Source organism: Brachionichthys hirsutus, chromosome 12 (assembly GCF_040956055.1).
Source record: "Brachionichthys hirsutus isolate HB-005 chromosome 12, CSIRO-AGI_Bhir_v1, whole genome shotgun sequence".
Classification (NCBI taxonomy): Eukaryota; Metazoa; Chordata; class Actinopteri; order Lophiiformes; family Brachionichthyidae; genus Brachionichthys; species Brachionichthys hirsutus.
In genome coordinates this window covers 2,647,887-2,664,984 of record NC_090908.1, presented here as the reverse complement: position 1 = coordinate 2,664,984, position 17,098 = coordinate 2,647,887, and the positions used below count along the sequence as shown (strand labels likewise).

The following is a 17,098-nucleotide window of genomic DNA, read 5'->3' as shown; positions in this document are numbered from 1 at the left end:
TTGATATAAAACATTATTTTTATTATCTAAAATGAATACGTTGCCAAATATAAGAGGCTGTTGAGAAATACACACTAATTTTTGTTTTTTCAGTATGCTTGTGTCGCTTCTTTGATGCGGTAGTACTCGCGTTCAGCCACGGTGAGGCGCTATGACGACAGAGTCGGCGCGAACAGACGCGTCTTGTCTGCGCTCGTTGTTTCCTCAGAGCCGGAATTTAGCCGGAACTTCGGTGTCACTGCCAGTAACGATGGAGGACTATAATTCTGGAGAAGAGGTACACTTACGTTGAATTTAATATATTTTACTGTTGTAAAGCTCTCCAGCTGACACTCCGAACATAATATTTAGCTAGTGCGGTTAGCTAGCTTAGCCTTGGCTATGATAACGACGTTATAATCGGGGTGTGGCTTTCTGTCGTCAGATTTATTCAGATCAAGAATCAAGTCGAATCGACTGTTACTTTAGCACATATCTAAAATGTATATATCACTTATTACGTTAGTCTGGAATGTTTTAATTCAAAAGTTCAAGTCGGTCCACGCGCGTGCGTAGCGTACACACTCTCACACAGACAACCAAATAAAATATGTTTGACTTTTGCAATGGAAGAAGGATCTGTTCTCCTCACCTTGTTTTTCCATTCCATTGCGTTCCTGCAGGTTGTCTTCAACGCTGATGAGGCTAGTGCATCAGTCAAAGAGGTACCGTTTCATTCCCGGAAACATCAGTGGACTGTGTGTGTGTGTGCGTGCGTGCGTGTGTGTGTCATGCATCCACGCGTTGATGCGATGACAGCGTGCATGCCTTCTCTGTTTTTTGTCTCAGTGTATTGAAGGTGTTATTGGAGGATCCGATTATAACCAGGGTAAAGTGAACCAGTGGACGGCCAGTGTCGTCGAGCACTCTCTCACTAACTTGGTGAAACAAGGACGGCCGTTCAAATACATCGGTGAAGTTACCGCCCGTCATCGAGAGGATCACGAGACGGCGGGTCGGCGCGTGGAGCTTGAACGTGGCTGCTCTGTGATGTTTTGCAGTGAACTGTACGATCATGCAGAAGAGCGGCGCCGGTCTCCACACAGCCAACTCGTGCTACTGGGACACGGCCACCGATGGTGAGGGATTTACCAAAACCAGTTTACATGTGTGAGAGAAGACATCTAGTCCAAAAACAAGTATTCATCCAAGACCCTTTCCTAAATAGATGAATTAGAATCTTGTGAAATATTTTTATTTAACCAAGAACTATTGGAAAACCATGAATCTGAACAGACGCTGCTTTAGTTGTATCTGTCGATCACATTGATCAATTGTCGTCATGACGTGATGTTGTTCTAACGAAATCAAGAATTTTAAATATCTTTAGCCAAATAAGAAAAAAATGCTGAACATATCTTTTGAACATACAAGATATATTTTGTGAGCAAAGTTGCTCAAATTAAAAGGTTACGGTGATTCTATTTCTTTTTTTTTCACAGAGAACCAAAAAATTGAATGTTCGGATTATTGTATACATTCTGAGGAGATTTCTAAATTGAATCAGAACCTTTCTCTAGAGATGGATGGATTAATTTGAGACTTGTGCTTCTCTTCAGGGAGCTGCACGGTGAGATGGGAGAACCGCACCATGTACTGCGTCGTCAGCGTGTTCGCTGTGGCCGTGGCTCTGTGACGGCTCCCTCTCTGAACATCATGATGTCTGAAGCCCTGCTCGATTTGGAACTGTGACCGAGAGGGACCTGCGACGATGGCCTCTTGTTCATGTATAAGTACTACTTGTCCCCGCAGGATTTACCTCGGGATACGAGTAGGAGTTTTTTGAGTCAACGGTCTGTCTTGTTGTGAGGAAGAAGAAGTTGCTCTGGACGCTTTGGTGGAAATTTGATTTAAAGCAAATATTTAGAAGTGAAAACATCCCGTCTGTGTCCCAGTTGTGTCAGAACTCCACCATCTTTGATTTCATTAGCTTTTAGCCATGCTAGCAGCAAGTCCCATCTTTAAGCTGATTGGTCCACCGCTGAAAAGACAACTATTGGACAGATTTCTGTGGAACTTGACACACCAGAGGGAATTGTATTGACTTAAGTGACCCTCATTTAGCACCGCAATCAAGCCAAAAGTTAAATTGGACTGATGCTAAACTTGCGCAGTTACTTATCATATATTCGTCATATCACACCTGTTTCGTATTTCATATGAAATGTTTCAATGAATTATCATGCTAATTATAATTATTATGCTAATCAATGCTAATTATTAGCATCGAATGCACAGGCAGAGCTGCTCGCATGGATGTAGTCAGTTTCCAGTACATTCCTAAACCAGCCTGGTTGAATGTTTAATGTCGAACCGTTTTTGTATTTAAAGTTAGGTTTAGTATTTACTGACTGTATCTGTAGTTGTGCGGATATTAGTGTAGTGAGCATGTACAGTCCTACCATTAAATTTATGCTACTTTCAAGCGTTTGCCTGAGTGAGGTTTTACAAACACACCATGGTAAGTCCTGCTGTTTGGATGTTCATCCACTGGAGGGCAGCACAGCCGAACAAACGACTGAAGATTTTCACATATAAATATAAATTTATTTAGATTTTAAAGTGGCATTCTGGATGACTGTGTGTGCCACAAGGTTTTCACATTTGTTGGCTTCAAGGTTATAAACGCATCGCAAAAAGAGGTTAGTGCAAAAAACAACGTTTACATTCACTCTCACGCTCAACCAGCACCTCAAATGGTTCAAAATGAGCAAGTATACTTACTGCAATGAACATTTTTCTATTAGTCGACATTGCGTGTGCACTCTAAATATTGTAATGAGTCACACACAACACTGACGGACACGAATGTGGGTTAGAAAAGTTCAGATAGGACCAAACGGAGCATTTCACGTGACGGCATTTGAATCGAAGCCCATTTTGAAAACGTGCAAGACATTCCGTGCTTTATAGTAGCGTGTTCTGGGGCAGGCTCCAAAAGGATGTGTGGAGATTTGCATCTCATCTTTAAGCACAAATACATCACAGAAGCAGCCTAATTTCAATAAAGCTCTTGTTAAGGAGAAAAAAAAAAAAAAGCTGATTGTTGGCAGCCAGAACACAAAACTTGGAGCTCCCCTGCAGAATAACAAATACACCATCTGAGATTCCACACATGCACACCATCCATGCCAAAGAGTCGAGAGATACAATCGGTTGAGATGCATGGCTCGTTGTGATCAGTAATGCAGCATAGAAGTGGACGCAGTCTTCAAACCTGGAGACGCGACGGTGCTGGTAATGAGTCTTTAATAAAGGTTGGGGAATGTCCAGAATGTTGCCAGGAGAGACGCTTCAGCACCATCTCTGTCACAGTAGAGCTCCAATTAAGGATGCATGTGCTTCGTGTAGGAACAAGAGTTCAGATGATTCATGAATCATTTCTTTTTAAGGGTTTTTAAGTGTAAATTCAACTCGATTCTTGTGGCACTTAAAGGGTTACGGATGGTATGAGAAGCAAAGTAGAGTCCTTCCTCCGAATGGCACGTCAATCAGTGCTGCTAAGGTCACCACCGGCCCCGGTGTGTATATTATTGCCTGTTTCATTAACAAAGATTGTGTCGTTGAGCACGGCAGAAGTCGTTTCATCGGGCGTGTCTTCTGCGGCGTCGTAAGCCGGTCGCTTGTCCGTGGTGGGGCTCCCTGGCTCCAGACCGGGCCTTCCCATTGGCCTGTTTGGTGGAGAACATGTGCTGCACATTAGGCAGAGGAGGGAGGGGCAGTGCCAGAGGCCATGGGTCACGCTGGAGAAGAGCCGCCGACACGGATGACAGAACTGGTAGAAGAGCAGCATGAAGAAGACGCCGGTGGCGTAGGCGACCAGCAGCAGCAGGGGGGCGCAGACGGAGCCGTAGAAGTCCGTCTGGTAGACGTACCACGGAAGAAGCAGCGAGGCGTTCTCCACGAAGCGCAGCATGTAGTACACGGCCATGCGATGCCAGTTGTGGGACTTGTTGATGAGGTCCGGGTCGTTGAGCTTCACCTGCACAGCGGACCAGCAGAACATGTTGATGCCGGCGTACAGGAAGGTGAGCATGCAAAGCACGATGGTGGTTCCGACCCGGGAGAGAGTCTTCTCTATATTCTCAGGGAACGGCGAGTGGCTCCGCCAGAACAGGATCCACGGGTAGAGGGAGAAAACGAGGAAGTTCAGCAGGACCACGGGGAGGACCCACAGCTTCAGCACCGAGCTGAAGAGGACCAGGACCGCCACGCGGGTGGCGATCTCAAAGCTTCGCCACAGAAAGACGCACAGGTAAGCCGCGGGCCGGACGTCCACTTCATAGTCGTCGTATTTGATCTTTATAGCCAGGATGTTGCAGCGCAGCGCTCCATACACAATAGAGAGGAGGGAGATCACCATCAGGGTGCCTGATGCGAGAGACAGACAGACAGGAGGACGAGTTAATGCGATCCTCTGGTCACATGCAGCATCAGCACCAATCAGACGGAGGTGGGACGTCTTTGTGTCAGTTTAACAGGATATGGATGAAAGGGGCCAAAAAGACGGCAACAAAAGTGGACAATTTGACAAAATGACCGAGAACGTTTCACAAGTTACACACATGAAGGCAACAACTAGCCGTAATACTGTCTGGATTGGTCTTCGGTCATTCCTCAGTTTTATTTCCAGCACTTTTTTAGAAAGATGATGCAATGTGAAAACCCTGCATCGGCACTTAAAATGTATTTACTTAGAGGGAATGTCCATTTGGTCAGAACAAGGGGTTAAACACTGAACACGAATCACTTTAGCCGTCCAGTGGAGGATCTGCACACGAATCAAGATGCAGGTCACATCCACAGCTGCTCTCGAGTTATGAATTAAAATAACGGCCAGAAAAGCGTTTACATTGCTGCGATTAGGGCTTGAATTATTACGTTATGGCCTCAACGACGACCATCAGAATCCGATCACTTCAGGGAGATCGTGTTTCTAGGAATGGAATTAAATTCACAAACTGCTTCCGACTTAATGATGCACTAGAAAAAATAGTGACCTGTTCCTTTAATGACCCGAGGCCCACATTCATCACATGCAGGATATTAGATTGCCGAGCGTGAAATAGAACTGTCAGACTGCCGCGGGAGGAAATAAGATCTATGCATGTCGAACATCTTTCTGTTTTTGTCCTGCTTTGGCTTTGAGAGAACTTTTACTAATTCCCTCTCAGGAATAAAACCACCGACGCCTCATCACACAAATATCTGATTCTTTTCTGTCCACAGTGTCAGAGGAGATTATAGAACACCGTGAGCTTATTCCCAATGCGGCATGAAGCTGATCAGCTTGGGAGGAGGACAGACCGGCGCTCCAGCAGAGACCCCACCCCCCTCACCTCGTCCGATGGACACCCCGTGCTGGAGGACGCAGATGTAGAGCTGCAGGGTGACTTGGGGGGCAGATCCCAGGAAGGCCTGAATGACAGAGGTGCGGGCAAAGGCTGCTCTGTGCGTAAACAGTTTCCCCTCCGCCTGCCCCACCTGCCGCTCCACCTCCTCCGACTGACCCCCGCGAGGCATTCGCTTCTTCCTGGTGATGCTGACATAAGGCTCCTCGACGTGGCCGACGCTGCCGTAGATGCAGAACGCCTCCAGACACCTGCAGCCGCAGCAGAAAAGGGAAAGACGTTTGTAGAATATTATTCATCTTAAAGTTGTTCATTATAGGTTCCACATGGAAAAAAAACAACAACCTCAAGCCTAAAATCACATTTAAGCATACCAGAACTGATCAGACACAGTTCATTTGCTTCTTTTATAAATCTGATGAATATTTGGTTCTCCTTGATGAACAGAACCTGAAATCAGCTTCGAACACTGACGAGCGTCGATGAGAAGCTCCACATTGTTCGGGCATTATCTCAGTTATTTATTAGCATGTGCAGCAGCAGCCTCCGTCGCTCGTCCGCCACTGAAACACGAAACATGCTGCAGCGCTGCGTTTGGGCTGAAGGCCAGAGGCTGGGGTCCAAGCAGCGAGACCAGGGAATGCAAGGAAGGGAGGCGTCAGCAGTGCAGCTCCGTGAACGCATCGCTGGCTCAGTGAACGCATCGCTGGCTCCGTGTGAGGATTATCTTTATTATTGAACGAGTTTAATAAACCTCACACCGAAACATTTAAGAAGGTCAAACTTTCTTAGGAGAATCTGTTAACCCAACTATTATTGTGCAGAATTATTATTATTACTAAATGGAACATTTCACATCACACCTGTTTTCATCCGATGAAGTGAGAATAATAAACAACTCAAAATGCACGAATTAACATTTCTGACAGTTAAGTGATTAAAAAATCAAAAACAAATCAGTGATCAATAAAGCCCCCCCCCCCTTCTTTTCATTACCAGTCGTACGATTTTTGTCTTTTCAGAGTCGGTTAAATCTCTTTTTTTGTAGCTCATTTTGCAGAGGAAAGGAACTCGTCCAGTAATTAGATGCACCGTTGATCTCCTTAGGCCGAACGCTCCCTTCATTACATCATTACATCATAAATCAACTAATCATTCAGGTTTATACAGCTCGGAGCGGGAAAACATGCATGAGAATTACGATGTGGTAGAAATACTCACTTCACTAATAACTGGGAACACAGTGTATATATATGAAGTAGAATTACTGCGTCATGGCAGCCATAAGAAGAATATATTTATACATTTCAAGGCAAGGGGTTGATAAATGGTATCAAATGCAACTGGTGGGCCTTGAGCGGAGATGATTTAGTCAACGATTGTTTTTCTAACACAACGGCTTGAACGTAGATCCCACACGGCGAACGCACACGCCTGAGGAATTAGAGTTGTGCTTTAATTAGAGGAGAGGCTGGAGATAATGAAGTCCTGGATTAGTGGAAGAGGCAGCAGTTAGTGAATGGGGATGGCGGGAGGAGAGGAAGTGCCCCCCCCCCCCCCCAGCGGATGGCCTGGAGTCAGACGACGCTTCCTTCTCTGGTTGTGTTTTCAGAGATAAGGCGATAATGGCGTGCTATTCTTAGATCTGCTCTTCACCGAGCGTCGATGCAGAACGTGAGCTGGAGGGGAAGGGGCCCGGAAGGGCCACGCCAATCTGCTGGAAGCAACATGTCTCTTTAAACCGCTCGACAGACACAAACAGGGGCATATGGTTGCTGATGTGTCGGCTGAACGCTCCCTCGGGTCGGTTAGTTTTTACTCTGAGCCGACCCAGATTTACGGACATAAAGGTTCAGTTCAACAGCCCATCTTTAAAAGTCAGAAACTGATGATGTCTGTTATTCCTGCTGGCGTTATGTGAGGTGAACTATTGAACTATTGTCTCCTCCAAACAGCGTTTCTTATCCAGTTAGGAGTCCAAAGTCCAAAGTTACTGACTGTAAGATGATAAAAACAGAGAAATCCGACCACTTCACACACTTCAGCGGCTGGATGATGCCAGTTTTTGGGTGTTTTCATGAATGATTCCTTGTCCTAAATGATAAAAGTCATCAAACGTGCTGGTTCAGTCTCATTTGGTGAAGTAATGAACTGAATCATTTAAGAAAACTAAATATTTACATTTGGGAAGCGCTTTTTTTTTTACATAAAAAGTGACTTTAAAAATGCTAAAAATATTTTTTTACAGGATTTAAAAGATGCATTTGAAAAGATAAAGGCAAATTAGAAAAAGGTATTTTCTCTAGACACAGTTTTTTGATGTGCCTTTCAAAGCTTAACATTTTAATAAAATCTCTTCGTGAGGGGAAGGGTCTGCATGGAGACATCTTTACAGTATCACACAAACGGATACCTGTGATTTGACTGCAAACAGTTCACTTAATTTTGATTATTGATTATTGCCATCTATTCACCCTCTACTTGAACTCGGCCCCACGGATTATACTCCCCTCTGCCGACCGGCGTTTAAACGGTTCTAGTAGGTTCACTCTTTATCCTCAAAATATACTGAAAGGTGGTGAAGAATGGACGACTGGATCCAGGTCATGATCCAGATGTGGGTGATTAAATTACATTTAGAGCGGGTCGATGCGTTTCTGGGTCACAGAGCTGGAACACAGAACCCCAACATGCTGCTGGGACGAGGAGTCGGTCGCTTGGATCTCAGGTTTGGATACATTTTCACAATGATCGTCGCTCTTTCCTCGGCGACGGTCCAGAGAAGTCGGATCAGGGTTTACTCTGAGAAAGAGCAGGCCTGTTATGATCCAGATGTTTCAATCTCTCCCTGTCAGTGTAAAAGAATGTTGCTGTTCATGCGCTCCAGCTGCTGTTGTCCTCTCTGAATGTCTTATAGATGCTGCGGGTACCCTGACTGCATGCACCAGCCCCCCCCCCCCCCCCCCCCAGACCCCCCACTGACCTGACGATGGGTCCGAGCTGCAGGATGTGCAGCAGCAGGACCAGCGGTCTGTCCCGGCCGAGGTCCCGGTGGATGAAGGTGAGGGTCAGCTGCACCAGAACGGACGGGACGAGCGTGAAGAGGAGCGTCAGTCCCTGCCAGATCTGGTCCCCCGCGGAGCGGTACGTGGAGCTGAGGTAGAGAGCCGCCGTGGTCTCGGCCGTGAACAGAGACACCGACACAAAGATGGAGCTCGGGGGGCGCATCCTCACTCACTCCGCCATCTGGGGGGGGGCGGCGCGCTGCGCTGGAGTCCAAACATCCATAACAGCGAGCGGGCAGCCGGCTGGGGGGGCGGTGCGGTGCGGTGCGGTGCGGTGCGGCGCGGTGCGGTGCGGCGCGGTGCGGTGCGGGGCCTGGATCGCTCCGCCGCCGCAGCTCGTCTGCGTTTAGAGAGGCGGGCGGGAGGTTTTCATAGTGCCGTCCCGATGTGCGCCAACGGGGGGCGCAAAGGGTCAGGAGAGGAGTACCGCAGAGTATTCCACATTTGAATACATAAAAGAATTAAGTTTTTGTTCTTAAATGTTATTCCTGCAACACAATAAATCCAGCACAGCAGATAGAGACTAGAGAGAACTTTATTAATCCATTCGGGAAATTAAGGACAGCATCATTATGTTGCACATACAGTTGTCAAATCACAAGGCCTACATCTCCCAGAATGCACCTTACACCAGCTGTCAGAGACCGGGATCTGTCATGCAAGTCGTGGTGAATGCAGAGATGATGCATGGACAACATAGATAACTTTAACACATTGTTCTCAAACATTTTCTGTTGCTGCCGAGATTATTTACAATTTAAAACATGGAATCTCATCCACTTCCCTCTGGAGCAACGAAATAAAGTATTTATTCAACTGTTTTTACATGCAGCCGCTCTCCCCACATGTTCAGAGGCACTTATGTGTAAAATCAGAAGATCAAAAAGGTAAAAAAAAAAAAAGATATCCAGCACATTACCGTGTCTCATTGCAGAAATGAAAGTATTATAAAAGTAAATGACTTTACAAAGCACATCTTTTTATCAGTCAGTGAGACAAGGCAAAAATATGGCTTCATTGGCTTTACGAGCAGTCTTGGTGAGGGACAAGTCTCTAGAGTCTGACTGGTGGGTCACGGGGTGGAAATTAAAATTTGCATTGAGGGAGTCAGGAGTTGTGATTTTATATTTGATCCAGCCAATGGTGGATGATGGAATTAGCCGTCCTGTTTGTCCAGAGGACAGGGTCCCTTGGCTGAGTCCTGAAGTCGGCAGGATCGAGTACTGACAAGAAGTTGCAGTTGGCTTGAATAAAGTTGTTGAGATTCACCAGCCGCTCCTTCTGCTCCCTTCTTAGTCTGACACAGAAATGGATCACCGGAACGTGAATACTGGCATGTGGAAATGTTTCCTGGGCCACTTTCAGCAGCTCATCCAGCTCTTCGATCGTGTCCTCCAGATTCTGTCTTCTGAGACAGTTGTTGAGTCCTGCAGAAAAAACAACTGTCTCCACCATGCGGGTCGGTAGAAGCCCAATCAGCATTTCAGTGACCTCGAAGAACTGGGCCCCTAGATAGCTGTCGACTTGAATGTTTGGGTCTGAAAATTTTGGCACCTGAGCAAGATTGGAATCCCCCAGGAAAATGATGGGTTTCCTCGCCTGAAAATGCCAATTTTCAATATTGCGATTAATTTTAAATCTTTCAATTTTCAATCTTGGGTGGACTGTTGGCTCCCAGGTAGCAGGTGGAGGAGCGTCATGCTGTAGAGGAGGTCGGGTGGTCCTCCTCTCGCGCTTCTTTTTCTGAAATGAAAAAGGAAGGATGTTTGATGTAACTCCCAGAACACTCAGATGTACTCAGTGGTTCACTGACCCCCCCCCCCCCCCCCCCCCAGTGACTGCAGCCATAAAACCATGCAGGGATTTAAATGTCTGTTTTTAAAATAATAATTCATCATTTATTGTGCTGCTTCATTCTACAATAAAGAAAATAATTGGTTCATGCCACTGTGATTACAGTAGAAACTGTCATGGGCTCACATATCATGACAACTTTTGTCATCCCATAAGATAAAACACACAACAGGTGTCTTCAGCTCAGGACTACTGGTTTGAAAGAAGAACCTTTGATAATAAAAATATCATAATGGATATATTGCTTCCTGATTTTTCCACAACCTCCAGTCTTCCATTTCAAACTGCAGATCTGATCTGTAGTCCAATGAAATAGTGTTAGGATGAACTCACCTGTGGTTGGAGGTCCTCCTGGTGGCGAGGGGGCTCCTGCCTCTGGGCCTGATCCAGCTGACGTTGAATACATTTAATCTGATTGTTCCTGAGTCTATTCGTCTCCCAAGCGAACTGTAGTTCAGCCCGCAGCCTACTGCTTCCGTCCTCCCAAGAGGATCGTCTCCTCTTCCTGAGGACAGGCTGAGAGTCTTCACGCCTGTCCTGCCTGTCGTCCAAGTGGAGACGCGACATGAGACATGTGATGTCGACCAAGGCCTTCTCGAAAATCTGTGTAAAATTAGTAAAGACATGTTTTGAATATGACAAAGTAGGATATCGATTTGTCCCTGTATAAAATATATAATAAGAGGAAAAACGGGTGAAAATATTCTTTACTCTGCTGAGTTTATTTGACTCCACTGTCTTCACAATCCAGTTGACAGAAGAATGAATAACTGACTCAAATCGATCCGAAACACAACACTCCCGCTTAACAACCTCCACCGTAAAGGCATATATTTGTGTGAAACCACACAAATAGTGTCACCGCAATATAATATAATGGAAATATGTCAAATTACGCATCATTCTGAGTAGATATCAAACGTAAACAGTGAATGAAAACAGCTGAAAATGTCAAACTAATATATATCAGTCTAACTTTAGCTTTAGATGGACACTTAAACAAAGAGACAAACAGAACATCTTACCCTGCTGTCTCTACGAGCGGTCATGTTGGCTCCAAGCGATAGCGATGAGACGTATGGTTTCATGGGTGAGGAAAAAAGTTTGTAAATCACCAACTAGATGTGGATGGATCTGAGTTGAACTCTAGCAATACTTGTATTCAAAAGGTGTTTCACTTTCCAACACAAATATTTCACAGTTCAGGTGAGTCCTTTAATGTTGTAGGCTTTATATACCCGACCTACATCAAAGAACATCAAAGGATGTATGTAGGGTTGTTAGTGTGCTTTGACGTAGGTAGCTATGGCTACAGCACGGGAACCCATGCAGACACGGGAAGATTATACAAAATACACACAGAAATGTCAAGGTCTTCAAATCTTCCTGCTGCAATTTTTTTTATTTTTATTAATATTACTTTGTCATTGTCTACACTGAGTTTCCACTGTGTCATCTCCGCTTATCTGGGAAACCAAATTAGTTAGCCTTAAACTAATGTTGGCGTAGTGGTCAGCACTGTCACTTCACAGAAAAGAAGGTTTCGGGCTCGAACCCTATTTGTGAAGAGTTTGTATGTCCTCCCATTGTCTGCATGGGTTTCCTCTGGGTTCTCCAATTTCCTCCTAAAACATGTGCTTCATGTTACGGGGAGCACAAAGGGACAAGCACAATAAAGAGGGGATACATTGTAACTATAACTGTAATTACAGCATATATGATGCCTGCAAAAGTACAGCTCTCCACGTAAACTCGCATGACAAGGTTTTCTGGAGACTCCTCCACCCTCAGGATTGCAAATCTCCATTGTTATTATTATTATTCTTGAAACCCATTGCCATCCCATCCGCTTCCATTTCACAGATACTTTGTTTTGTCTGGCGTTCTTCGTCCAGTCGAGCCATCTCGTTTGCAGTCGTCACTTAATGGATTTTGCCGTTTCTTGTAGCCATTCCCTCAAAAAAGGGAACTGCCGCAAAGCAGCAGATAATCTAAATGAAATGACAAGTATAAATAAATGAATTTGTATTTTAAAGAGTTTATTTTTCAGGAGTAGAATTTGTGATTACAAAAGCTGGCAAATAAAGTAATTTGCATTCATTTACAGCTTTTAAAACTGGTATGCACTACATTCCAACTGAAGACCAGTTACTCCTCTCGTACCCCAGTAGGCGCACATGTAAGCAGCCCTTTCACATCCTCTGTTTAGTGCATTGTATCAGGTCCATGACCAATCAGACATGGTTTTAAAAAGCATCAGCATGCATCCGGTTAAATCATAAAACGTAGAAAACAGATGTTCCAGGTCTGAGATAACACGATTTCACATAACGTCCCTTTTGGCAAGAAAAGGAAAATGTTTGAGGTTAACAACATCCTCCAGTATTCAGCTTACAGCAGGTCATATTCCAAGCAACAGTCAACACCATACAGGGGCCACATATGACCCCCCCCCCCCCCCCCCCCCAGCCGATAGAAGAGAGGCAGAGGTGTGGAGTGGTCACTCTGAAGGATCATGTTCTGCAGCTCGTTTTATGCCACCGTCATTGCTGCTGGGTTGCTGCCTCCATATTGCGTGAGGACCAGTGGCGTCCAAAGCGACGTCCATTATCCGGTCTGGAACCAACCACCGCAGAAGCAACAAGAAGAGGAAATCTAAAACAGCCACAAATGCAAAGATGGAGCCCGCCACGGGGCCGCAGTGGGCCCTCAGCCTCCGTAAGCGTCTGTCCAGCGGGAGCACCTCCTCTCCGGAGACCCGCTCATACACCTGAGAGGGAGACACGAGCGGGCTCGATCAGATTCAACACGCTGCATCGTTCAAAACGTATTCTGACTGTACCTGGTTTGTCCACCAGGGTGTGCTGATGCGTTCGTTGGCTTTTGATTCTCATAAATGTTCTCTGACTGTAGATGCACACAGATCAAGTGCTAAATGACGGCTACCTTTTCGGTCCTTTCTGTCACGTTTTTCCAGGTGTAGAGATTTCGCACTCCTTCATGAATTGAGGCGGGGGAGGGGGCAGACCCTTCGCGTTGCCGGGCGATGACCGTCTCCAGACCAGCACACAACGACCGCACTGTAGGCTCGCACAGAGTAATCAAGTCCTCAGGCAATACCTCGGGAATGCCCCCGACACGAGTGCTCACCACCTTGGAAATAGAAGAACTGGGTGTATAGATTGCATAAAAAGACACTTACATGAGACTACAGCATTACTTTGAAGATTTGGAAGAGATTTCCCCACAATATAAAGAGCAAAATCCATTCTTCATTTTGTTTTCAGACTAAATTCAAACCGGCGGTGCAACAGGATGAGGCGAGAGTTGATCCAGGACTCTTATATAGTGGGGGAAATGAAGCAACGTACATGTGTGATGCTTTACAATAGTACCATCAATTCATTTGTCATAATCACCCGAAAACAGGGAGGTAGCAAAGTGTAAATCACACAAGATGCGGCATAAAAGAAAATAGCTTCAGGTGCACCGTGTTGAAAATCCTGATAAACGGCTGCCCGGCCCGTCAGTTGATTGTAACGAAGGGCTGCGAACCTGCAGACCACAGCTGGCTCCTTCCACGATGGCCATGCAGAAGGCTTCCGTTAGAGACGTGTTGAGGAAGATGTGGCCCTGCACCAGAACGCCACGTACATCTTTGTGCTCCAAAGCACCCAGCAGACGCACCCTGCACCGACGCAATCGAAAAAAGAAAGTTATGTATACCCCTAGAAGAGGCTAAAGTCACTCCTCCCTGTGAAATATTCCAAGTGTGAGAGCATCCATCTGAACCTGTCGTGAAGTTGGTATTTCTCTCTCACTTCCTCCAGGACAAGTCTCTTTGGTCCCTCTCCACCGATTACGAAATGCAGATCAGGATGCTTGAGGCAGAGCTCCGGGATGATTGCGCCGAGAAGATCAATTCCTGGAAACGAGGAAAAGAGTGTGAGAACTTTCTGTGACAATAATGACGATGTCATCCATATATGAAAATAATTGTTTCCTGACAATACCAATATAGAGTTCAAAGATAAAAGCAAATGTACTTAACATATAACATTTTTAGCACCGACGCATTGTAAAACCATTCCTGGAATTGAAGGAGAGCTAAAATGAGGATCTGGACTTTGGTCTTGAAGAAAAGGGTAGGGCCTAATTTATTACGCTGTTCAGCTGCCTGCAATTAGCTACTTGCAGTAACCAGTAGTGATATATATATATATATAAAGCTAAAATGCTAAAGAAACGTACCTTTGCGATAGACGAGACGACTGATGACAACGACAGTAATCCTGTCGTCTTGGCGCCGGGCGGTGTCAGGCGTGAAGTCTGCCGTGTCGACGGCGTTGGGAATAACAGACACTATCTCTGGGTCGAGTGTCGCACGGAGCACCGTGTTCTCCTTACTGGTGTACGACACACACACAATGTGATTCGTGTCACACAACGAAATAGTCAGGAGCTTGTTGGTCAGCACAGAGCTCACATCGGCAAAGCCGAAGAGCGAGTGGTCGGTGAACACCTGCGAGTGGCGAGAAACGGCGGGATCATCACAGTGACACCAAAACAGAGCGCCACTTTCATCCCTTAATAAATCATACCGTGTTGAGGCCCATGGTCTTGGCGTGGAACAGCGCATCGTGGGCCATGGCGGAGAAAGAGCTGTGTGCATGAACGATCGTGATGCGTTCCCGGACAAACACGCAGCGCATCAGTGGCAGCGTGTGGAAGCAGGTCGTGGCCGTTGTCTGGTTGTACATCACTTGCAGAGGGAGGTAGTACACCTTGAGTCCATTGGTTAGGTACCTGACACCCTTCCTTCTGCCATAGGCGTGGGTGGCGACGACCACCTTGTGTCCGTTTTCAATCAAACACTGGGATAGCTGGTAAATGTGACTCTCCACGCCTCCCATATTTGGGAAAAAGAAGTCGGACACCATGCAGATGTTGTGCTTCTTGTCGGGAACTCCGGCAACTTCTCCAGGGGCTCGAGAGGCTCCTTGAGACGACGGGTCGCTCGCCGGCGTTGCTCTCTTCCTTGGGCCCATTTCAGATTCCTTGTGCGATCCAGCACGTCACCGGTGCTGCAACAAGGAATTCATTTATCAATACGTTGATCTACAGACAGTTAATGTTCAACTTAAGTATTGTAATAATGAAGTAATGGAAAAAGGTAGCGTTACAAAAATGTCCAACAATTAATAAAATCTTCAAATAACTTTCAGTCACTTTCCTCAATTTAGTCCCTTCATTGGGGCTTTAGCTTGAACTTTATCAACCAGTTAAATGTTTACTAAATTAAAAGTCAGAAAACAAGTCAAGTCTCGTGGCTATCTTACAGCCAATCTTGACAATTTAAGCTTCATACTTTTGTTAAACCAACACTCAAAACACAGACATGAGACACGCCTTGTGTTTCCCAGCTCAGCTGGTCAGACCATCACGTCAGATAACGTAGATTATTACAAACACTGTCTCCAAGCATCAAAACGTAGGGCTCCTTCGAATGCAGGACGTCCTAGGTTAGCCATGTATGCTCTCTCATCATGCTGACTAACCTGTTAATCTGTATCTCTTCATGCTGACTAACCTGTTAATCTGTATCTCTTCATAATGACTAACCTGTTAATCTGTATCTCTTCATGCTGACTAAGCAGCTATATCACTAGCAGCTATATCACTAGCAGCTATATCACTAGCAGCCATATCACTAGCAGCTATATCACTAGCAGCTATATCACTAGCAGCTATATCACTAGCAGCCATATCACTAGCAGCTATATCACTAGCAGCCATATCACTAGCAGCTATATCACTAGCAGCTATATCACTAGCAGCTATATCACTAGCAGCTATATCACTAGCAGCAATATCACTAGCAGCTATATCACTAGCAGCTATATCACTAGCAGCTATATCACTAGCAGCTATATGAGCTCCTCTTTTAATTGCACCTTATTTATTTCTGACACATCAGCACCAGCTCGTCCGGATAGCCTTACCGATGACCGTGTCGATCTCGTTTCAGCGGGGTAAATGAACAAGACTATTATTTAGATGTAAACTCATTTTCTCTCACTAGCTCTAAACAACCCAGCTAATGGCTTGTAAGACTTCCTGGTCTTTCGCGACGTCACGCGTAATGACGTAAAACAGAGATTTTACTTCCGCATGCTTTTTTTTTTTATTATTATTTTTTAACAAATTAAAATACAGATTTTCAGTGAGGATAACAAATATAGAAACAAAATGTACAGATATTATGGGGATATCTAAGCATAAGTACAAACAAAAATAAAAAAAACTTTCATTCAAACACTGTTCACTACAAAACAAAATTAGGCACGTTATAATTTGCATACAGGAGCAGAGATGCAGCACAACATTTAACATAAAACAATAAATAACAAGCAAAGGTCTGACTGAACTCTATAGCAGTTTTTTTTTTTCAAGACACAATGCAAACATTTTAAATTCGTTGATAAATCCAGGAAGGGGGGCTTACTATTTCTCCACCCCGCCCACCCAACACGTCCCTCCAGCTCCAGCCCCGCCCACCCAACACAGCCCTCTATCTCCAGCCACGCCCACCCAACACATCCCTCTATCTCCAGCCCCGCCCACCTAACACACCCCTCCATCTCCAGCCACACGCCGTCGGGAGCGAAGGGAGGAATCGGAACACGTCGGCCGCCGCTGCGTGGACAGATCGATACCGATTGCTTTGCTATTTCTTTTAACGGCTAACTCCTGAATATTCCGGGGCGGGCTGGATACCGAGAGGACGGC

General features: G+C 45.5%; 3 protein-coding genes across 3 annotated transcripts; 1 reads left to right on the top strand and 2 right to left on the bottom strand.

The window, feature by feature from the left end:
* Positions 1-219: 219 nt before the first annotated feature.
* Positions 220-2,450, top strand: dynlt3 (dynein light chain Tctex-type 3). The gene is made up of 5 exons (XM_068746271.1): positions 220-277; positions 663-704; positions 829-952; positions 1,041-1,118; positions 1,599-2,450. Exons 1-5 carry the CDS (start codon positions 251-253, stop codon positions 1,673-1,675), a joined length of 348 nt encoding a protein of 115 aa, XP_068602372.1. The 5' UTR covers positions 220-250; the 3' UTR covers positions 1,676-2,450.
* A 760-nt stretch (positions 2,451-3,210) lies between these two features.
* xk (X-linked Kx blood group (McLeod syndrome)) lies at positions 3,211-8,618 on the bottom strand. The gene is made up of 3 exons (XM_068746454.1): positions 8,374-8,618; positions 5,379-5,641; positions 3,211-4,410 (listed from the first exon to the last, which is right to left on the bottom strand). Exons 1-3 carry the CDS (start codon positions 8,616-8,618, stop codon positions 3,527-3,529), a joined length of 1,392 nt encoding a protein of 463 aa, XP_068602555.1. The 3' UTR covers positions 3,211-3,526.
* A 4,178-nt stretch (positions 8,619-12,796) lies between these two features.
* On the bottom strand, positions 12,797-16,423 carry piga (phosphatidylinositol glycan anchor biosynthesis, class A). Its single transcript, XM_068746499.1, has 7 exons — positions 16,312-16,423; positions 14,911-15,393; positions 14,561-14,831; positions 14,102-14,234; positions 13,865-13,997; positions 13,256-13,462; positions 12,797-13,079 (listed from the first exon to the last, which is right to left on the bottom strand). The coding sequence occupies exons 2-7, from the start codon at positions 15,355-15,357 to the stop codon at positions 12,810-12,812; spliced, it is 1,461 nt and encodes a 486-aa protein (XP_068602600.1). The 5' UTR covers positions 15,358-15,393; positions 16,312-16,423; the 3' UTR covers positions 12,797-12,809.
* Between the last annotated feature and the right edge of the window lie 675 nt (positions 16,424-17,098).

Excerpts from the sequence above, each read along its gene's own strand:
- dynlt3 (XM_068746271.1), top strand. The coding sequence starts at position 251 with ATGGAGGACTATAATTCTGGAGAAGAG. Across the intron at positions 278-662 it reads ACTATAATTCTGGAGAAGAG|GTTGTCTTCAACGCTGATGA; the intron begins GTACACTTACGT and ends GCGTTCCTGCAG. Across the intron at positions 705-828 it reads CTAGTGCATCAGTCAAAGAG|TGTATTGAAGGTGTTATTGG; the intron begins GTACCGTTTCAT and ends TTTTTGTCTCAG.
- piga (XM_068746499.1), bottom strand. The coding sequence starts at position 15,357 with ATGGGCCCAAGGAAGAGAGCAACGCCGGCGAGCGACCCGTCGTCTCAA. Across the intron at positions 13,998-14,101 it reads AAATACCAACTTCACGACAG|GGTGCGTCTGCTGGGTGCTT; the intron begins GTTCAGATGGAT and ends GCGTCGGTGCAG. Across the intron at positions 13,080-13,255 it reads TGACAGAAAGGACCGAAAAG|GTGTATGAGCGGGTCTCCGG; the intron begins GTAGCCGTCATT and ends TCTCCCTCTCAG.
- xk (XM_068746454.1), bottom strand. The coding sequence starts at position 8,618 with ATGCGCCCCCCGAGCTCCATCTTTGTGTCGGTGTCTCTGTTCACGGCC. Across the intron at positions 5,642-8,373 it reads CAGCTCGGACCCATCGTCAG|GTGTCTGGAGGCGTTCTGCA; the intron begins GTCAGTGGGGGG and ends CTGCGGCTGCAG. Across the intron at positions 4,411-5,378 it reads CGGGGTGTCCATCGGACGAG|GCACCCTGATGGTGATCTCC; the intron begins GTGAGGGGGGTG and ends CTCTCGCATCAG.